The following is a 23,650-nucleotide window of genomic DNA, read 5'->3' as shown; positions in this document are numbered from 1 at the left end:
CCTGAAAACTTTCCGATGTCTGAATTGGGACAATCACTCCTTAAAGTAACAGGTCTTGTACCCCCCCAAACAGACCCTGTAAGCGGTCCGAGGACAGGCGCAAGTTGGAAGGAAAGAACCTAGCCGGGAGGTAAGAGCGAAAGTCGATCTTGTAGCCGGACTGTATGACTCAGTATGTATGGACCCAATTGTCATGTACCAGGGAAGTCCACAGGTCCAGAACCCAGCGAAGATGTCTCCCGACCACCGATACGGGTGAGGGCGCACCTTCATGCTGAAGGAGCCTTGTCCGTGGATACGGAGAAGCCTGCTCTCGGCTTGCCAGACCAAGTTCGATTGGTTCCACCAGAGACGGCCCTGAAAGGCTTTGATCCCTTTTCAGTTGCCCCTGAGGGACGAAAAAACTTCTTATGAGCTGAGAAGGATAGCCCACATCCACAAGTCCTTGACCTTAGTAGCCTGCAGAAGAAAGGTATTCCTCCCCCCTATTAGACCCTTAATGATGTCATCAAGGGTAGCTCCAAAAAGGCGATCTCCTTGAAAAGGAAGAGCAATCAAGGCCTTCTTAGAAGTCTAGTCCGCAAACAGAATGAGATCTGAGCGCTTGCTGGCCAGACTGGGATGACCACTCTGGCCAGCAATCTAGATTATCCAGCCAGTCGTCCAGTCCAGCAGTTGATTGTAGATCTCACAGGAAAAACAACCAGGAGTAAAAATTCTATCTAAAAAGAAAAAATTGCCAGGACCAGAGATCTCAGCAAGGAACTAGGTCCTTACTACTGACTATGCAGAAAAATCTTAGTATCTATAAGCAGCGAGAGGGATTATACCCTCTGGGACTGCCCATAGGATAGGCGTAGCCAGACTTTTTTTTTCCACCTAGTGTCCTACTCCTGTAGGGGGCAGTATAACCCAATGATTAAGTAGATCAGGAGCTGTGTCTGTCAATGAACGAAAGAGAAATAGTGAATTTTCTATGACATGAGAGACTGCAGAGCATCAATTGTTTTCAATCACACAACCAAACTTTCAATACGATAAACAAGTGTGTATATAGGAACAAATATGGATACTTTCATGTACATACATAATTTTAAAGCTCAAAAGTAGCAAAATATTAACCGCTTCAGCCCTGCTCACCACAGTTTTACTGCGGCAGGCAGACGTTCCTGGGCAAAGTGACGTAGTAGTACATTGCTCGCTCAGGAGACTGTAGAGGGCGAGCGCGCACTGGCGGCGGCGTGCTCCTGCCCCCCCTCATTAGCTGGGGAGCCAGCGCATGTGACCGGTGGCTCCGATGGCCGCCGGCCACTTTCGATCTCTCGCAGCAGAGAGAGAAGGACAGACGGCTGATGTAAACACAGCCATCTGTCATTCTCCCTGAAGTGATCACAGAGGCTAATGATCCTGCTATATAGGATCACATGTCTGTGATTGCTTCACAAGCCACGCCCCTCCACAGTTAGAATCACGCCCCTAGGGACACATTTAACCCCTTGATCACCAGTACAGTTAACCCCTTCCCTGCCAGTGCCATTTTTACAGTAGCAGTGCATATTTTTAGCACTGATTACTGTAGTAATGTCACTGGTAGCCCCAAAAGTGTAAAAAACTTCAATTAGGGGTCCGATCTGTGCGCCGCAATGTCCTAGCAATGTCCCGCAAAAAAAAAAAAAAAACACAGATCGCCGCCATTACTGGTAAAAAAAAAATAAAAAAATAAACAATAAAAATGACAAATCTTTCCTGTAGTTAGTAAACACAATAACTTTTGTGCAAACCAATCAAAATAAGCTTATTGCATTTTTTTTTTACCAAAAATATGTAGCAGAAAACAAATTGGCCTCAAATTTTAAAAAATTTAGATTTTTACATTTTTTTTCTGACAATTTCAAATAAAAAATGTGAAAAATATTGTTATTATATGATAAAAATTGCACAGGTGATCAAATACCACCAAAAGAAAGCTCTGTGGGGAAAAAAAAGGACGTCAATTTTGTTTGGGTACAGCGTCGCACAACTGCACAATTGTCCGTTAAAGTCATGCAGTGCTGAATCGCAAAATAGGACCTGGTCATTGAGCAGCCAAGTCCTCCGTGGCTAAAGTGGTTAACATACACTGGAAAATTTGTACCATATCTCCTTAGGATGACATCATGACTAGATAATATGAGCAATGATACATATATACAGAACATACAATGCTGTGAAAAAGTATTTTCCCCTTTCTTGATTTTTTTTTTTTGCATACTTGTCACACCTAAATGATTCAGGTTATGAAACAAATTTTAATATTACAAAAAGAAAACCTAAGTAAATAAAAAATGCAGTTCTAAATTATGATTTCATTTATTAAGGGAAAAAATCTGTCCAAACCTGCCTGGCCCTAAAACAAAATCTCACATATGTCAAAAAACATCTTGATTAGCCCCAAGACTTTTGAGCAAATATTCTGTGGACTGATGAGACAAAAGTTTAACTTTTTGGATTGTGTGCATCCCGTTACATCTGACATAAAACACAGTATTTCATAATTAATGGTGATGGTAGTGTGATGGTCTGGGGCTGCTTGGCAGGTTCAGGAACTGGACAACTTGCCATAATAGATGGAACCATGAATTCTGCGCTCTACCAGAAAGTCCTGAAGGAGAATGTCTGGCCATCAGTTTGTGACCTCACGCTCAATTGCACTTGGGTTATGCAGCAGGACAATGATCCAAAACGCCAGCAAATCCACTTTGGAATGGTTTAAAAAAAGTGAGAATTTTGGAGTGGCCTAGACAAAGTCGGGACTTAAACCTGATTGAGATGCTGTGGCATGATCTTAAATTAGCCATCCATGTTCGAAATCCCCCCAATGTGGATGAATTAAAACAATTCTGCAAAGAAGAGTGGGCCAAAATTCCTCCACAGCGATATGAAAGACCAGTTGTTAGATTTAGGGGGGAGCTACTTTTTCACATAGGGCCTGGCAGGTTTGGACAACTTTTTTCCCTTAGTAAATTAAATTAGGGATCGACCGATATCGGATTTTCGTTGCCGATACCGATATTCTGGCCATTGAATATCGGTATCGGCCGATATTTTTGTACATTTTTGTAACATTTTTTTTTTAAATTTTTACACTTGATATGTACTGTTGTGGAGGTATCTGGGGGTCTAAACGACTCCAAACCCCTCCTCTGCACTTAAAAGCATTCAAAACAGCCAAGTTTGGCTGTTTTGAATGCTGTCATTTTTTTGAATCTGGCGCCGAATACCCAGAAGTGATGTCATGACATCACTTCTGGGTTTTTACATGGAGACCCGATCAGAGCCGAATGAGGCTTTGATCGGGTCTTCTCTTAGGTGGCCATGCAGGTAGGATGCCTGGGTCTCCTGGTGGGACGGGAGACCTGGGCGAGCCGTGGAAGGCGGCGGGAGGGGGAGAGGACGTCCCCTCCCGCTCCTTGTAATGACAGCCAAGCGGCTTCACATCAGTTTTCATTACAAGACAGCCGACCGTCGGTTATGGACGCCGGTACTGGGGTGATGCCTATAGCTGCAGGCATCACTCCGGTACAGCACTTTCCCGAAATATCGGCAACCTCCGGGGCCAATTCCGATATATCGGGGAAAGTGCATATCAGCCCTTGATATATCGGCTTTGCCGATAATCGGTCGATCCCTAAATTAAATAATTTAAAAAATGCATTTTGTATTTACTTGGGTTAACTTTGTGTAATATTAAAATGTGTTTGATGATCTGAATCATTTAAGTGTGACAAATATGCAAAAAAATAAATCAGGAAGAGGGCAAATATGTTTTTACAGCACTGTAGATAGTTAAGATACCTAGGAGTTAATTTATTATAGGCATTTATATAGTGTCAATTTAAGCAGTGCTTTACAAACTACATTTACATTAGGTAATGTTGCTTACAAAATGCAAACCCTGAGTATTGGATTTTCTCACTTCTCATTTTCACTAGAGGTATCCAACATTTTGCTACCTTTTCCTAAACAGCAAAAATCTTCGGACATTAGGAAACATTAGGGGACATTTACCAAGCAAATTGGCGACACGAATACTTACAAACCAGGCGGCGTCTCCTTTAGCAAAGTATCTGTGACAAGTTTATAGACCAGTGTGTGTCTGTATTAATGGGCAGCCAAGTGTGACAGTTTGCAAAGTTCAAAGAGAGATTTAAAAAAATATGTAGTGCATAACAACTGAAACTTAAACTGTGATAAACAAGCGCAATAACAATATTACAATATATCATTAATAATGTCCAAAATAATCTGTGATAAAGTCCACAAAAAGAGCTAAATAGTCTGTGATTACCAAGTGCAATCCTAACTATGTAGCCATATACCAATGATAATGTCCAAAATAATCGATGATAAAGGAGATTTCCGAAAAAGTTTGAAGATGATCTAAATAAAGAGATTTACAAAATATTTGATATGGATAAAAATGGGATTTTTGACACTAAAATCCATTTCTCTGATGGTCATTGATGGACACAGCTCCTGATTTTCATAACCATTGATTATACTGCCCCCTACAGGATTAGGACACTAGGCAGAAAAATAATCTGGCTACACATATGGGCAGTCCCAGGGGATATACTCCATCTCCCCGCTATAGGTACTCAGTTTTGTTACAAGCAGTGTCAGAAGAATTACAACTCCACAGAGCGATGGGTGCTGTGTCCGTCAATGAACATCAGAGAAATGGATTTTACGGTAAGTCAAAAACTCATTTTCTCTTTCGATCATTGACAGACACAGCTCCTGATCTTCATAACCATTGGGACATTCCAAAGAAGTGTTAAACATGAGGGGTGGGAACAGCAAAAAAATTCCCCAAGCTGAACAGTAGCCAACCAGGCAACAGGAGCTCAAACAAAACAACTGGAGCCCACCTGAAAAAAACAATACACCCTCAAAGAGGATCAAGTCCTCTAAACAGCAGCCTGCAAAACCTTGCGGCCAAAGGAAGCATCTGCAGATGCCAACACATCCACTTTATAGAAGTTTGTGAAAGTGTGCAACGACGAACAGGTGGCCTCACTGACGCCTGATGACAGAAGGCTCAGGAGGCACTAAGCGCCCCGATTAGAGTGCGCCTTGAAAGGGAAAGGAGGAACCTGACCCCTGATGGAATAGGCCTGCATCCCCGTCTGTCTGATCCATCTGGAAATGGTCACAGAGAAAGCAGACAACCATTTCCGAGGCTCACCTGTGAGCGCAAATAGTGAGTCTGACTTCCTAAAAGACTCTGTAGCTGCCAAGTACACCTTAATTGCCCAGACCTCATCCAAGGCAATTTCCTTTGGATGTTTAGGTGTGGGAAATAGGGAAGGCAACACCATGTCATCATTCAAATCAAAATCAGAGACAACCATTGGGAGGAACGACAGACAGGGGCGAAGAGACACCTTATCTCTGTAAATCACCAGGTAAGGTGAACTACAGGATAATGTCGCCAGTTTCGACACCCTGCATGCAGAGGTAATAGTCACCAAAACGGCCACCTTCTGAGATCGCTTAAGCAAGGGAATCTCCCAAAGATTCTCAAAGGGAGGCTTCTGGAGGACCGAAAGCACCAAATTGAGGTCCCAAGGCAGCAATGGAGACCTCACTGTCTCCATTGCATTGTAGGAACCATATGTCGGACACCCTGAAGAAAATCACGCACCAGGGAGTGTGTGGCCAAGGGTCATTGGAAGAAGACTGCCAAAGCCAATACCTGGCCCTTGATGGTACACAAGGCCAATTTCTGTTCAACCCCCCGTTGAAGGAAGGTCAAGATCCATGTCACTGAGAAGGAGGGAGGATGAACCCCAAGAGACTCATACCACGCAATGTACATCTTCCACGTACAATGGTAGATCTTCCTAGAAGTAGATTTCCTAGCTTTTAACAGCATTGGAATAAAACTCTATCCATCAGTACCCGGCATTCGACAGCCAAGCCGTCAAAGGTAGTGACTGTAAAGCAGGATGGAAGATTGGTCCTTGGGACAGCAGATCCTCCCTGAAAGGAAGCTTCCAAGTAATGTCAGCAATCAGCTGCACCAGATCAGCGTACCAAGCCCAGCGAGGCCAGTCCGGAGCCACTAAGATGACTGGAATCCCTCCTGCCTAAATCCTGCGTAAGAACTCTTGGCAGACACTGGAGAGGAGGGAAGACGTAAATCAGACGATACTGACCTCACGGGGCCACCAGCGCGTCTCTGGCATTGGCCAGAGGATACTGTGACTGAGCCAAAAACCTCTGCACTTTTCTGTTAAGCCGAGACGCCAACAGATCCACCTTGGGGATGCCCCACTGGAGACACAACTAATGAAACACCTCCCAATGAAGGGACCACTCCCCTTGGTCAAACGCCTGCCGACTGAGGTAATCCTGTAATTTCCACCCTGGGAATGTATACGGCAGAGAGGGCTGGAAGATATCGTTCTGCCCACCTTAGAATGCCTGGTACCTCCCGAGCCACCAGGACACTTTTTGGGCCCCATTGGTGATTGACAAAACCCACGGCTGTGGCATTGTCCGATTGAATGAGCACTGGACATCCCTGAAGACGATCCGTCCAATGGTCCAGGCATAGTCTGATCGCTCGGAGTTCCAAAACATTGATCGGTAGTCTGGACTCTTCCAGCGTCCAGAGCCCCTGAGCAGAATTTTTGCTGAGGACGCCTCCCCAGCCAGACAGGCATCCATGGTGACCGCTGTCCAATATCAAGGATTTGCCCAGCCCAAGTGCCGAAGAACAAAGCCACCATACCAGGTACTCCATTCCCCAGTTCAGCCGGATTTGATTGTCCAGAGACTGTGGTGTCTTGTCCAATTTGGGCAGAATCTCCCTTTGCAGGGACCTCATATGGAACTGTGCAAATGGAACCGCTTTGAAGGTAGACACTATCAGACCCAGCACCCGCATGCAAGTCTGGAGGGATGACTATCTTCTGGACAGCAGGAAACAAATCACAGCCTTCAAGTTCTGGAGTTTGTAATCAACACAGACTAATACCTGAAGTTTAGCAAAAAAACAAACTGGCAACAAACTGAAGCTACACTAAACGAAGGGTGTGTTCCCTTATGCACCATAAACCATAGGTACTTAAAATATAGCTTTTATTCATTCCTATAAAAAATGATCTGGAATATATATATGTACAAAAAGGGAGGGTGGGTTTATTGGTTGGCCAATAGTGTACTGATGATTGAGTGCACACAATGATGAATAATCAAGCCAAAAAGAGTAGATAATGAGGAAAGAGAAGACACTCTCTCCTATGGAGTCTCGAGTTGTGCCTGTCTAGACAAGGTCTATAAAAATCTAGGTAGCCACACACCACTAGTTATGCTTGCTCCTCTTACTCATCACATCAATCTAAAAGCTGTAAGGCTCTATCTCTCAGGCTCATATCTATCCTAAATATCTTCTCTTGAAGCAAAGCTATCCACTGCAGCTAGTATCTATATGTTAACTGCTAAAAAAACTTAATGGCTGTCTGACATTTGAAGCAGCAAATATTACCTGCCTGGTCTGAATCTGAAGGCTAGTAAAGCTGTTCAAACATGCCTCATAGGAAATCTCTCTCCCATAAGCTCTCTTATCAGGTTTGTCTCAGAGAATATAGCCTGTCAGAATCTGGATAGCGGCACACTATTAAATTGGCTGGCAACTCTTGCTCGTCAAGCCTTCCTAATATCTACTGCTCTCAAAGTAGAATGGCATAGTCTAATTCTGAAGGCTAGAAAAGCTGATCAGGCCTGCCTCATCAAAAAACGAAATTCTAATAGCACTGGTAAAGCCTGCCAATCCTAAAGAAACACCCTCCCTACAAACCATGTCGTACCCCAAATGATAGTAGTGCTCCCAAAAAACAAACTCTATATGTTTCGCTTAGTAAATAAGCTTCGTTAGGAGTGAAATATAAATGCACCAAAGTAAAAGTGTCAAAAGATAAAGAAAGACAATGGAGAGGGCCAAACTATCCCCACATGGTTGGAGTCAAAATGGCGGCCTCCCCTTCTTACCTCTATTTATAGGGTTTTCCCATGTTATTTCTGCATTTGCGTCATCACGCAAGTCCCATCATGACGTAATATGACGTCATGTTACTGCGGAATCAAAACAAATATACGTCCCATCTAGTGGGGAGTAACCAGAAAACAGTCTCCCAAACTGGGGAAATGCCAAAAGATCACCCAAATCCCCAAAAGGCCACTTTAACCACTTCTGGACCGGAAGATTTTCCTGCTTACTGACCAGGCCCTATTTTGCGATTCGGCACTGTGTGAATTTAACGGACAATTGCGCGGTTGTGCAACGCTGTACCCAAATAAAATTTATGTCCTTTTTTCCCCACAAATAGAGCTTTCTTTTGGTGGTATTTGATCACCTGTGCGATCTTTATTTTTTGCGCTATAAACAAAAAAAGAGCGACAATTTTGAAAAAAAAAATATATATATTTTTCACATTCTGCTATACGACATTCCCAAAAAAAATTTAAAAATCTAATTTTTTAACATTTTATGCCAATTTGTTTTCTGCTACATATTTTTGGTAAAAAAAAAAAATCACAATAAGTGTATTTTGATTGGTTTGTGCAAAAGTTATTGCGTCTACTAACTACGGGAAAGATTTATGTCATTTGTCATTAGTAACGGCGGCGATCTGCAATCTTTTGTGGGACTGCGACATTGCGGCAGACAGATCGGACACTATTGGGAGTACCAGTGACATTACTACAGTAATCAGAGCTAAAAATATGCACTGTTACTGTAATAATGACACTGGCAGGGAAGGGGTTAATAATGTTGGTGATCAAGGGGTTAAATGTAAGCCTAGGGTAGTGATTCTAACTGTGGGGGGGGGGGGGGGGTTGGGCTTTTGAAATGATTACAGACATGTGATCCTATATAGCAGGATCACATAGTCTCTGTGATCATTGCAGGCAGAAGGACGGACGGCTGTGTTTACATCAGCCGTCCGTCCTCTCTCAGCGGAGAGAGATCGAGAGTGTCAGACGGCAATCGGAGCCGCCTGACACACGCGCCAGCTTCCCCGCTGATGATCGTGGCGGGAGCGCGCGCCACGCCCCCTAGCTCCTCCAAGGCAGATGACGTTTATAAACGTGACTCTGCCTGTAGGTGCCACTCTGCCGCCGTTTATATACAGTAAGCGGTCAGCAAGTGGTTAAAAGAAGGCAGAGACACAATTGAGTAAGGACATCCCTTTCTTTATAGTCTCAGTCTTCTCTAACTATTTTTAACAGTCCAGGACATTATAGGCTTAAATTCAATTTAAAAAGGAACTCCGAATGCATACTGCAAAACCTGATCATTTCTTGATAAATGGTAGATAAGTAAAAACCCTAATTTAAGCCTGGTGGCGTACGCAAGTTTAACCAGAAAATCCATCTTGCCTCTGTTTTAATAAATATTTATCCAGATTTCCCTTTCTTACACCCAGTTTTGGTTGTTCAATGAGCCAGAAATTGAGTTGGTATGGTTCCTTACTATGCACCTGTCGCATATGTCTAGCCATGGTTCTATCAATATTGAGTGTTATATCCCCAATGTGCTCCAAAACCCGTCGCCGTAGCTGACAAAAGGTTTTGCTCACATATAATTTGGGGCACGGACACTTGGCTGCGTAGATCACTCCTCCTGAGCTGTAATTGTAAAATTATTTCAATTGGTTCATTGTATCATCGTTTAGATTCACAAATGCCTTAGTTGTTGGGATGTATGTGCATGCCTTGAAATGACCGCATTTAAAGCAGCCAATGGGTTGTCACAGTAGCCAAGTGGAAGTAGATTTTTTTCCCCTCCTATATGTGATTAATGGATTCTGGGGAAGGACACCATGTAGGTCCTTGTTGTCATGTAAGAAATTCCAAAATAATTTTAGGACATTGAAAATCTGGCCCGACTGATTAGAATATAGGCCAATGATTCGAAGACCTGCCTGTGTGTCCCTTCTCTTCCATTTGTCAACCAATAAATTTTCTCTTGGGATGTCTTTAACCTTTTGATATGATCTTTTCAGGTCATTCATTTTATAATATAAATGAAATGTGCTGCGCTATAATATAGTGATAAGTGAAATCACTTTAAAAATAATAATAAATAACACAGTGTTTGTGTGAGGAAACCTGAAATTAATCAGTAAATCCCAATAGATTATCAATACATAGTGCAATAAACTTATCCAGTGTATCTTAGATATATAGTGCAAAATACAAAGAAAAAGTGTAGAAACAAGAGGATTTTTTAGAACTCAGTCAGATCCCAAAAAAAGTCCATATATTTATAGTGCAGATGAGGTTTCAGGGAAATCAGCCATACAAAGTCCCAGAAAATGTATTCACACAACTCCTTGTGAAGATGAGGGAAAAGGAACACCGCTGTGCAAATCACCCAGAAGAATCAAATGGCTGCTTACCAGAAAGGTTTGGTCTCTCAAACTAATGAGTAGACCCAACACAGCTTGTATGCAATACCAGCAATAGCCACAGGATGTCCCCTTACAGGTTTCAAAGCGATATCCACGAACAGATTTGGTCTCTCAGGTTAATGAATGGACCTAATGCAAATGCAATACCAGCAATGGCCACAGGATGTCTCCTTGCAGGCTTAAAAGCGATATCCACATGATAGGGAAAAGACATATAGCAGGGACATAGCGTAACTCCGCATTTAAAAGACGTTTATTTAAATTAAAAGGCAGATAAAACACTCACATATTAGTTGTATTTTCAAGGCATATAGCGGTTTTTCAGGTGTCAACTCCGGGAGCGAACGAACATCTCCCACGCTGTTGTAGACAATAGTAGCCGGCTGTTGGGGGCGTGGTTTCGTCACGTCTGTATCACCCGACCGGTTTCGTCAAACGTATGACGTCATCAGGGGTGACATTCATTTTATAAACCCTCAGCAAAAACTCCTCTATTAGCAAAGAGCTCTCTTTCTGGAAAGCCTGCTCTGTTTAGCAATTTAGTTTGGTTAGCATGAATTGGGCAGTGGGTATACCCTTTTTAAGAGGTGCTGAGTGGTTGCTGTCCCAGTGGAGTAGGGCATTTGTGGATGTTGGTTTCCAATATATTGTTGTCTGACTTGAGCCCTGGGCATCCCTTCTGATCGACAGATCTAAAAACTTGATACTGTTGTAATTGATCTCACTTGTAAAGTACATGCCAATCTTGTTCTCATTCAGACAAATCACAAACTCCACAAGTTTCATTCTGGCCCTTCCACACCTCCAAGATGACCACTGCCTTGCTAAAGAAACTGAGGGTAAAGGTGATGGACTGGCCAAGCATGCTACCTGACCTAAACCCTATTAAGTATCTGTGGGGCATCCTCAAATGAAAGATGGAGGAGCACAAGGTCTCTAACATCCACCAGCTCCGTGATGTCATTATGAGTGGAAAGGGACTCCAGTAGCAACCTGCGAAGCTCTGGTAAACTCCATGCCTAAGAGGGTAAAGGCAGTGCTGGAAAATAATGGTGGCCACACAAAATATTGACACATTGGACCCAATTTAAAATTTAAACTTCGGGGTGTACTCACTTTTGGTGCCAGCGGTTTAGGCATTAATGGCTGTGTGTTGAGTTATTTTAAGGGGATGGCAAATCTACACTGTTATGCAAGCTGTACACTCACTACTTTACATTGTAGCAAAGTGTCATTTCTTGAGTGTTGTCATATGAAAAGATATAATAAAATATTTACAAAAATGTGGGAAGTGTACTCACTTTTGTCAGATACTGTACATACTTTTATATATCCAACATATATACTTTTATTTTTGTTTAATTTATATGAGGTTTTATGCCATGTTGTTTTCTCATTGGATTTAATATGTATTTATGCATTTTATTGGAAAATGACTGTGTTCCAGCTTACAAAGTCATTAATGGAGTAGTAGTTGTCTAGAGTGGCCCAGCTTAATGTAAAATGACGGGCCAGAAGGGAGCAGTGTTATTCTGGGTAGACATCATATTGCGTCCTCCAGGTGCCGCCTCGTTGTACTGGGCCAGCCCTGGTACCATGTGAACGCTGTGACCAATATCAAATATCAAAAACAACAATGATTCCCCCCCCTATTTGGTGGGACTTTTGGGGCAAAGAGAACACTGAAAACGTCATTATCATAAAAAATATAAAATGTAATAAGTCACATTAAAAACATGGAAAGCATGTCATGTACATACAAATGTAAAAATAAATTGTTTAACAAAGATAACATTGTACCACAATGGATTTACAAATAAGAGGACACATCCTAGTGGTTAAAAGTGATAATGATGCACTTGTCTCCATAGCAACCAACGCGTTTCAGGTAATACCCTTCATCAGGGATGCAACGTTGGGAGATAGGGTGCGTACATTGTATTTCAAACTGAAAGAAGCAAAGACCCTATGAGCATGTTGGGAGAGCAAATGTGTTCCAAAAAGAAAAGAAAAAGGGGGGTGGAAATGAGAAGGGGGTAGGGTGGGGTTGGTAGGTTCCGGTTCCCTCCACGAAGCTCCCTCAAAGAGTCCCAAGGTGGACAGTGTGAATGCTTGTCAGTCAAGTCACAGAAATAATGGAGGGTGCAGGAGAAATTAAGAAGATTGATCACTATGTACCAGGGATAGCTCCATATAATATAATGAAGTGAAAGGGGGTGTAAGCCTGCAGATTGTGTGGCGAATGTCCAACTGTAATGGATCCTCTCCGAAAAATAAATCAGCGTCTTCTGCGCCCTCTGATCCTGCTGAATATCACATGTCAATACTACACAATGGCTTTCATTCACAGCCATCCATTGTGTACTATTGTGATCTCTGTGACTGCTCACAGTGATCACATGGTACAGGGGCCAATCACAGCTGACCTCATAATGTGAAAGCTTTGGCCAATCACAACTATCACAATAGTACACTATGGCACATGAATGGATGACATTCACAAAATTATTGCTTACAACAGTGATTAGATAAGATTTTTAAAAAATGTATTTATTTTTACCATACTGTCACCAGTCAGTGTCCCTGATCACTGCCACACCAGTCATGTGATGACGCTGTGCTGCTCTGGTTACAATATGTAAAAAAAAAAAAATTGTAAACTTTTTAACCGGTTGCCGACCGCCGCAAGTACATATACTGCGGCGGTCAGCCCCGGCCAGGCAAAGTGACGTACCGGTACGTCACTAGCCTGGGAGCCAATAGCGGGCGAGCGCGCGCCGCCGGAGGCGCGCTCCCGCCCCGGCTCATTCACGGACACCTCCGTGCGTGTGACCGCCGATCGTCCGCTGTGAAGGGAGAAAGGCAGGCGGCTAATGTAAACAAAGCCACCTGTCATTCTTCCCTGTGTAAAAGCACTGATCTAACGGTCCTGCTATGTAGGACCGTTAATCTGTGCTGTTACACACACAGCCACATCCCTGCACAGTTAGAAGCACGCCCCTAGGGACACACTTAACCCCTCCTTCCCCAATAAAGTTAACCCCTTCCCTGCCAGTGTCAGTTTTACAGTAACAGTGCATATGTATAGCACTGATTACTGTAGTAATGTCACTGGTACCCCCAAAAGTGTCAAAAATGTCAGTCAAGGGTCCGATCTGTCTGCCGCAATGTCGCAGTCCCGCAAAAAAAAAAAATCGCAGATCGCCGCCATTACTCGTTAAAAAAAAAAAAACAACAAAAATCTTTCCCTTAGTTAAAACGCAATAACTTTTGCGCAAACCAATCAAAATACGCTTATTGTGATTTTGTTTTACCAAACATAGGTAGCAGAAAACAAATTGGCCAAAAATTTAAAAAAATTTTGATTTTTACATTTTTTTGGGGGGGAATTTCATATAAAAAAATGTGAAAAATATTGTTATTTTGGCAAAATTGTCACTCCTCTTTTTTTGATTTTAGCGCATGATCAAAAAAATCGCACAGGTGATCAAATACCACCAAAAGAAAGCTCTATTTGTGGGAAAAAAAGGATGTCAAATTTGTTTAGGTACAGCGTCGCACGACCGCGCAATTGTCCATTAAATTCACGCAGTGCCGAATCGCAAAATACCGCCTGGTCAGAAAGGGGGTAAAATCTTCCGGGGCTTAAGTGGTTAAAGCGGAGTTCCGGGCACAGATGTCATTTTTTACTAAACATACCCCCGGGGCAGTCAGGACTAGCACATTCCACAATGGCTAGCCTCTGATCTGTCCCGGTTCGCACTTACCTTTTAGAAGAAATACTTACTTATAAAATTTCTTCCACAGCGTTTCCATCTCTCTTGTGGGCAGCTGAAGCTGGCGCGGTCCTCTTCTGTGTCTTCTTCCGCGTCTTCTTGTCCCAGAATGCGCCTGCACCGGCCCCTCTTGTCACTTCCGGTGCGGCGCCGCATTCCTCCACAGCTTCTGGGCATGGGAAATGACGAGCGGGGCCAGTGCCGTCGCATTGATTCCTGGGAGCTATGACGTTCAGCTCCCAGGAATCATAGCGAGACAGGAAGTGACGGGGTGAGCCGCGGCTCCGAGGGAGGAAGTACTCTGAGGTGAGTATCTTCGATCTTCAATTACAAGGTAAGTAAACAAAAAAAAAAAAATAACTATCCAAATCCTTTTCAGGTGAGGTCTACCTAGCGGAGGGGCACAAAAAAAATTATCGTTTTTGTGCCCGGAACTCCGCTTTAACTTCATTTTCCAAAAAACTGTGACAAGAAATTATGTCCAAAAAAGTCACAATGCTGCTTACTAAACACCTTGGACTGTCTACTTTTCAAAAAAGGGGTAATTTTGGGGGTATTTGTGCAGTTCTGGCATTTTAGGGCCTCAATAAATGAGGTCGTTAGTACATCAGGAATGATCAATTTTCAAATATATTTACAGTACCATAGTTTGTAGGCTCTATAACTTTCACACAATCTAAATAATTATATAAGGATTTGCGTTATTGTCACCAAAGAAATGCAGTAGAATACATTTTGGCCTAATTCTATGAAGAAATATTATTTGCAAAATATTATAGCAAAGAAAATGTTTTTTTTTTTCCCTCAAGATTTTCAGTATTTTTCACATCTGTATACCCAAAAAAAAAAAATGTAACACTAGGTACAGTGTTACATGACTGAGTAATTGGCATTCAAAGTGTGACAGCACTGAAAGCTGAAAATTTTACTGGGCAAAAAAGGGAGTGAAATTGTTAGGTATTGAGGTGGTTAAACCAGTCCCCGAAGACGTCATACTGATGAAACATGTAGAGGAGAGTTACAGGGATCCAGGAGAGTGCAAGACTGACCGAGGGTTGCCTACATCTGATCCATTCCTGTGTGGGTTTTCATGTGGGAGAGCGATCCTGGGCTTGCAGCGCTGTATTGGTACACAGTGTATGTTCATGCTTTCATCTACCTATTCAAGTGAAAATTGTACCTGCTTTCCAATAAAATAGCTTTTAGCAGTGAGCATTATGAAATATATTTTTTTTTCTTTGACCCTCTGGGTAGACACAGCGCTGCAGAGAGTAGAAGTTTATTTTTAGTGTTTCATTAACCCATGCGGCACTGTGAGTGTTATTTGGCAGTGGTGGGAGAGAGAATCCATTATCTTTGAGAGTTAAGAAGGAGTTTGGCTGGATATCTATTTGTTCATGCTTATTTGACCTTTGGAGGTCAAACCATAAGGTGACAGCACACCCTGGGACGATTGCTGGTGGAGAGGTCACCTGAGTAGAATGTTTTCAGTAATATAGCATAATTTAAGCAAATTTTGTGGACTTTATCACATATACAGTACACCATTTTATTTGTTTTTGGACTTTATCAATGGTGTATGTGTACATAGTTATATAATTAAACTTGTTAATTACAGCCTATTCACCTCTTTTGTTTGTGCTTTATTCCAGGTTATTTTGGACATTATTAATATGTTATAATATTGTTGCATTTGCACTTATTAACACAGTTTTTGTTTTCGTTTTATTTGCTGTACACTGCAAATTTTTTAAACATTTTTTTACTTTTTTTATTATGTTTATTTTATTTTTTTAAGTGTAGTACTTTTTATACATTGATATTTTTATCGATTACACCTTCTAGTGCGAGCAGGTCAATTTTGAAGACTTGTGTGCACAATTCTGGTATTTTTTTTATATTTCAAAGACACATTTATTACTGAAGATAAGACATTTATGCTCTAAACAAATGCATAATTAAGAAGTGCTCAGGGTCAGGTTTAACTCACAAGTGCGGACTTTAGAGCAGCCAAAAGAGAAAACTGACTCAGATTTGTAACTTTGCATTAATTCCACGTTATGATGCGTCCAACTGCTCCAGTTTAGCTTTGCTTGGTCTTGTAAAATGATTGATAAATGTCCTCTATTGTACTCATAAATTATCTTAATTTATCCATGACTGCTCCATTTTGGGGATACTGACCTGCAGTTTCTCATTCTTGACAAATTACAATACAAGTCAAAACACAAAGCAACATGCATTGAAGAGGCCAATCATATAGGCTCTGTCATTACTGGCTGGTTTTTAAAGGTGCATGCTCTTTGGTGGTTATTTGACTGATCCTTGACAAGCATATGCGCTTTGTTTGTTGGCTAAGTTATAAAGCAGGGACAAACCTCAAAAGCCCCGGGAAAAGCACCTTTACACAAGATGGCAATGGAAGTCCCCATATTAAAATCTTAAAGCAGAGCTCCACCTAAAAGGAGAAGTTATGCTTTAAGGCCCCTCCCCCACCTCCTGTTTGAGAAACAGAGCTTTTGGGGATGGGGGGGGGGGGGGAGTGGGTAACCAATTTTGACAGGTACCCACTCCCACTTCCATTCTGGTCGCATTAGGAGATCAGAAGCGGAAGTTCTCCTTCCCCCCTCCCTCCTGAGGTCTTCTGGGACACATGACAGGTCCAAGAAGACTTTGGGACCAGTCACAGAGCGCAGCGCCGCTTGTGCATGCATAGTGGGGACCTGGATGTGAAGCCGCAAGCTGTCACAGCCAGGTCCCCCTAGTAAAGATTCTGGTGCCATAGAGGGAGGTCACAGGCTGAAAACAGCTGGGATGTGGTGCGCTGGAACGTGGGACAGGTGAGTGGCTGTTTATTAAAAGTGTAGCTGCTGACTTTTATTAAATGCAAAAATGACTGGAACTCTGCTTTAGGTAGTTACTTTACGACAACATGCACAAAGGTTTTAATTTTCAAGTGCAATTGGTAACAACATGTTAGAACATTATCTGCTAAATTGTTACCAGGTCAAACAGTCAGCCTATAGACAGTTTGTCATGACAAGTCATTGTTACTCACCGTTCAGCAGGGCTGTCTACATCAATATAAGAAATTAAGGGTGGGGATGATAATGTCTCTGTGGCAAACACACTGCCCTGGAGTTGGATTCCAAATCCCACTATGGGGTCTGCAGTTAGTGCAACCTCTGTACTTTCTGTGTGGACAACTTGACCTGATAAGCCAACCGTGCTAGATGCCAAGGACACTGGAAAAACAAACCAAAGAAAACACTTAGAATGCCATAGGCTTGTCATTTTAAGGTAAAAATTACAATTTGGTAGAAAAAGATAGGATTTTTTAATTCCTGTGGAAAAAAAAAACGCTTGTGGGCATGGGGAATCACTGACTGTAAGGGTTAATATCTACAGCACCCATCTGAACAAAGCATGAAAATTGAATGGTTCATTACAACATAATAAAGGATAACATCACAAACTACTTGAGTGAAACTTTAAAACATCAAAGTTGTTGCACTGGTTTTCTTGTGAAACATTTGCAAAATGTATATTAAAGATAGAGTAGTGATTTGCGTTTCAGGGGTTGGTAAAAAACATGCAGTGGAGTGTAAATCCAGCCTTAGTGTGTTTGTGTGTACACACACATTGTTAGTTGTATATGGTCACCTTCTGTGACAAGCACATTGTACTCAACGAAAAGCATTTTTTTCTATATTTAAAAAAGGAGAAGTAGAGCTCTTTTGGCCCTACTTCTCCTGTAGGTCACAGGAGTGCACTTTGTTCTGCACTCCTGTAACATCACTCAGTCTGTCCAGACTCAGAAGAGACCCCAATTTTATTGTTGGGATCCAACCAGATGCCTGAGCTCTGGAGGGGCAGAGCAGAGAGCCAGTGACTGACAGAGAATTGGGCGATCAGCGGTCTTTGATCTCCTGGTTTTCGGTCTTCGAGATGGCAGGAGACAGATGCAGCATCAGATAAATATAAGTATGTAGGTTAATCCTTTTAATCCTGAACTTCTTTTTGGAAACAGCTTATAGTAGTGTTCTTTGGGCTTTCCAGCATCAAGCATCTGTATGCCAAATTTAAAAGGCCGCCACCTGATTGTCTGTTCACACGTTCTCCAGTTTTACCAGGTAGATGTTCGGGTTTCAGCTGATTCGAGCTTTAGACACAAGATACTTCAGGCTGTAAAGGGTTCCTTAACCCTTGTTTTTTTGTGAGCCTGTTGGCAGTCCTGTTTGTTATGTTGCTGCCCACCCCTCAAATTTACTGGTTTGGGACATTCCATGGTCTATGAATAGGTCCTGCACTGTATGATTTTGACCGCCCTACGTAGATATACTGTGACAGGGCAGCCCTCCTGCGCGAAATCACAACCTGTACCTGATTTTTGTGCACTGGGCCTGGGGCGCACGTGCTGCCGGTGATCTGCTCCTGCTGTGATTGGACACAGCAGGAGCCAATCAGCAGGTCGGGTGGACCCGATGTTCGCCGACACCCGGCGATCATTTTCAGGAGAGGCAGAACGGCGGTCTGCCCATGTAAACAAGGCAGACCACCATTCTGTCAGAGGGGAAGGGACCTTGTGTTTCTGCTAAGCAGGAACACTGATCTCTGTCTTACTCCATACAGTTAAAAAGCACTCCCTAGGAGCACATTTAACCCTTTGATCTCCCCTGATGCTAACCCCTTCCTTACCAGTGTCATTAGTACAGTGACAGTGCATTTTGTTTAGCACTGATCACTGTATTGGTGTCACTGGTCCCTAAAAGTGTCACTTAGTGTCTGATTTGTCCGCTGCAATGTCACAGTCCCGCTAAAAACTGCTGATCGCTATTATTAGAAAAAACAATTAAAAAAAATTCCAGAAATATATCCCATAGTTTGCAGACGCTATAACTTTTGTGCAAACCAATCAATATACGCTTATTGGGATTTTGTTTTTTAACCAAAAATGTGTAGCAGAATACATATTGACCTAAATTGATGAATTAATTAGATTTTTTACATTTATTTTTATTGGGTAAGTTTTATAGCTTTTGGTAAAAAATATATATATTTTTTTTTTTTCAAAATTGTTGGTCTTTTTTTGTTGATAGCACACAAAATAGATAAAAGCAAAGGTGATAAAATCCCACCAAAAGAAAGCTCTATTTGTGGGAAAAAAGGACATCAATATTTTTTGGGTACAGTGTTGCACGACCGCACAATTGTCAGTTAAAATAATGTAGTGCTATATTGCAAAACAATAGCCTGAAGGGGGGTAAACCTGGGGCTGAAGAGGTTAGGTGAATATGAATTTTTACTTACCTGTAAATTTCTTATCTTGGCGTCCAGTACAGAACACAGGCCCCTACCATCTATCTGTCTTCTGTGATCTCTCTTATTGCTTCCATAAAAACTGGAGTCATACAGATTAGGTAGGGTTTTAGGATTGTGCCATAGTGGCGGCAGTAGCAAGTCTATAAATAAAAGCCCTGTTGTCCTGTACTTTACTTCAAAAATGGATTTTACAGGCAAGCTAAAAATTCCTATTACTAATAGAAACTACATACGAAAATGCCATGGACTAGATAGTATTTTTTAGTGGTTATGTTTCATTGCTTATATCTACGAACTGACAAAGGTATCTCAGAATCTAAAAGTTTGATGTTAATTTACTGAAATTTTCAAGCTGATGTATGACCCAAAAGAAAATGGGCAAACATGAAAAAGTAGTATATTTTGCTTTACAAAACAATTATAGGAGTTAAATAAATATTTAAGAAAAGTAGGTAACGCTACACCAATAATGTTCAAAGCAGTTTGTCAGGTAAAGTTTATATACCATTAGGCTACTATTTAGATCATCATATTATGCCTCATTATATAATAAATATGAGGTATTCATAACTTATAAAAGCTAACCAATGAGATGCAACGAGTCTAATTTGTCTAATAATTTAAAGATATACCAGCTTTAATAAGGCACTTTAGTACTAAAGCTGGCCATGCAGTGCATCTAGAAAGTATTTACAGCGCTTTACTTTTTTCACATTTTATGTTACAGCCTTATTCCAAAATTAAATAAATCCATTATTTTCCTTAAAATTCTACAAAGAATACCCCATGATGACAACGTGAAAGAAGTTTGTTTGAAATACAAATTTATTTAAAAAAAAAACAATTTACATAAGTAGTCACAGCCTTTGCCACGACACTCAAAATTGAGCTCAGGTGCATCCTGTTTCCACTGATAATCATTGAGATGTTGTTTCTGCAACTTGATTGGAGTCTAGCTGTGGTAAATTCAGCTGGTTGGACATAATTTGGAAAGGCACACGCCTGTCTATATAAGGCACCACAGATAATAGTGCATCTCAGAGCACAAACCAAGCTATGAAGTTCAAGTAATTCTCTATAGGCCTCCGAGACAGGATTGTATCGAGGCACAGATCTGGTGAAGGGCACAATCTGAAGCATTAAAGGTCAATGAGCACAGTGGCCTCCATCATCTGTAAATGGAAGAAGTTTGGAACCACCAAGACTCTTCTTAGAGCGGGCTGCCCGGCCAAACTGAGCGATCGGGGGGCCTTAGGGAGGTGACAAAGAACCCGATTGGTCACCCTTACAGAGCTCCAGCATTTCTCTGTGGAGAGAAGAGAACCCTCCAGAGGAATAACCATCTCTGCAGCACTCCACCAATCAGGCCTGTATAGTAGAGTGGCCAGACGGAAGCCACTCCTCACTAAAAGGCATATTATAGCCCACCTGGAGTTTGCCAAAAGGCACCTGAAACAAAATTCTCTGGTCTGATGAAAAAAAAAAAAAAAACTATTTGGCCTAAATGGCAAGCATCATGTCTGGAGGAAACCAGGCACCACTCATCACCTTTCCAATATTATCCCTACAGTGAAACCTGTTGGTGGCAGCATCATGCTGTGGGGATGTTTTTCAGCGGCAGGAACTGGGAGACTAGTCAGGATCAAGGGAAAGATAAATGCAGCAATGTACAGAGACATCCTTGAAAAACCTACTCCTGAGCACTTTGGATCTCAGACTGGGGCAAAGGTTCATCTTCCAACAGGACCGCGACCCTAAGCACACTGCCAAGATAACAAAGGAGTGGCCACGGGACAAATCTGTAAATGTCCTTGAGTGGCCCAGCCACAGCCCAGACTTGAACCCGATTGAACATCTCAGGAGAGATCTGAAAATGGCTGTGCACCAACGCTCCCTATCCAACCTGATGAAGCTTGAGAGGTCCTGCAAAGACGAATGGGAGAAACTGCCCAAAATTAGGTGAGCCAAGCTTGTAGCATCATACTCAAAGACTTGAGGCTGTAATTGGTGCCAAAGGTGCTTCAACAAAGTATTGAGCAAAGGCTGTGAATATTTATGTACATATGATTTTTTTTTCCGTTTTTTATTAGAAATACATTTGCAAAGATTTCAAACAAACTTCTTTCCTGTTGTCATTATGGGGTATGGTTTGTGGAATTTTGAGGAAAATAATTTAATCCATTTTAGAATAAGGCTGTAACATAACAAAATGTGGAAAAAGCGAAGCGCTGTAAATACTTTCCAGATGCACTTTATATCATACAATTTTCTTGTAGAATTTTCCTTTAGATTTACCAAAATCATATAATATAAGGTCAACCCTAAACACTTCCAATTTGTATGCAATCAGGCAGGCCCTTGCATTACATAGTTGAAGGTAAATCTAAGGGAAATTGAATAAAAAATATTGTATAATGTATGGCCAGCCTAATTCAACTAGATATCTGCAAATGTTTTCTTCATGCTCACCTGCTCATAGCTGTATTAAAATAACTAATAACTAGGTCCCTCTGAAAAAAATTGTTCTGTTAGTTAAGATTTTAACAAATCGAAATTAGCCCTTTTTGTAGTCACCACTAACCTACAGGAACAAAAAAATGCTTAAGTCAAATAATTCCAATTCAAATTAGATCACAATAGGTTTTAAGGATTTTTCAGAAGACCAGTTTGCAAGACAAACCTACAAATAGTTTAGATTTGTTTTTTCTGCAAAAGAAATAATCAACTTTCATCAAAGAAACCTTTAAAAGAAGGACGAGCTTCTTCTATCCTCTCTAGAATTTAATTATTCTGTTAAATCATTGTTTTATAGAATGATGTAAAAATTTCAGACTTCACTTCTGTGGAAGAAGTAGAAGGCCAAATGCACAAATAAAGCTGTGCTTAACAGTCTATGCTCAAAAGTTTTGGTAAATATATAAAACACTATAGATAGCTTATGAATCTGTGTTTTATGGCCCAACTCTGGGAAACCTAAAAATGGTCCCTTGCAGTGGGGCTGCACCTAAAGTGCAAGGGTTAGGTTCCTTGTTTATGACCAGGGGAAGATCTACTTACGCCATCATCCACACTGCTAGCCTGGTCCCCCCCAGTGTATATTCCCCTATGCTCCAGCGGTCTTAAGTCCTGTGACCTTATCAAGACAAATGCAGGGTCGACAGCCCTGCGCTGGACATGACGACGATTCATCTGCGTTTCATTTCTCCATTCTTTTTTTTTAGTCATCTCTGGTTTCCATCTCTTTAACTGTTTGTATACAGATATTTACATTCGTTAATTTCCACTGTATCCCCTTACAAATTTCCCTATGAGTTCATCTGTGACAATTGTCAAAGATGGGATTTACCTCTCACTTCCTGTCTTATCTCCAGGACAGGAAATCAGGTGAAAATCTCCTAAGGAAACACCGACTACAACCAATACCTGATGGAGGTTAAAACCGTTAAAAATGTTTTTCCTTGAAGTCTAATTAAACAGCATCACATAACAGCTACAAAAAAAAAAAACACACATTTCCCTTTACAATAAAACAGTCATGGTAAAGAGTCAATTATTAAGTAAGAATTCTTAATTGAGGGCTTTTTGCATTAGGGTGTAGCACTCACGCCTACAATATTAGCGTGAAATAACATTCTTCTCAAATGATTAAACATTAGTAATAATGTCAGTGAGCATCAAAGAAAGGAATTTTCCATTAACATGAGGGAGACTTCATATAAAAACTTAATTGAACTTCACAACACTCATCAACATCTGTACTGAAAATTGATATAGTTCATATGCATACCACTGTACAAATGGGGTAGGTTACTTATTTGAACTCCAGTGAAAGTAAAAAATGTTCTCTTGCAGTGGGGCTAGTTTTCCTAATACTCCACTCCTGCAGGCTCCCACTGCACTGCTAGACTGGTTCCCTAAGCCTCCTCTCCCCCTATGCTCAGGTGGTTGCATGTCCTCTGATTCCATCAAGTCCAATTCTGCGTCAATTGGCCTGTATTGGCCACAAGAACACTGTGGAACAGTCCGCTGGAGTGTAGAGGGGTATGGGGTACTGGGCGAGAAAAAGTTCAGGAAAGTAAAACTGTTTTA

The 23,650-nt window shown here is 41.5% G+C and overlaps 1 protein-coding gene across 12 annotated transcripts in view; it reads right to left on the bottom strand.

The window, feature by feature from the left end:
• Nucleotides 1-23,650, bottom strand: part of GRIP1 (glutamate receptor interacting protein 1) — a 1,071,013-nt gene that overhangs the window by 121,433 nt on the left and 925,930 nt on the right. For all 12 annotated transcript variants that reach the window (XM_082255180.1, XM_082255172.1, XM_082255177.1 and 9 more), the window contains one exon: nucleotides 17,298-17,484. In XM_082255180.1, coding sequence (XP_082111306.1) covers nucleotides 17,298-17,484 — 187 coding nt within the window. The remainder of the gene's footprint in view (nucleotides 1-17,297; nucleotides 17,485-23,650) is intronic.

Source organism: Pelophylax lessonae, assembly GCF_965119305.1.
Source record: "Pelophylax lessonae genome assembly, chromosome: 4".
NCBI classification, from domain to species: domain Eukaryota; kingdom Metazoa; phylum Chordata; class Amphibia; order Anura; family Ranidae; genus Pelophylax; species Pelophylax lessonae.
The sequence above is the reverse complement of the archived record's forward strand: the minus strand, read 5'-3'. Positions and strand labels throughout refer to the sequence as shown.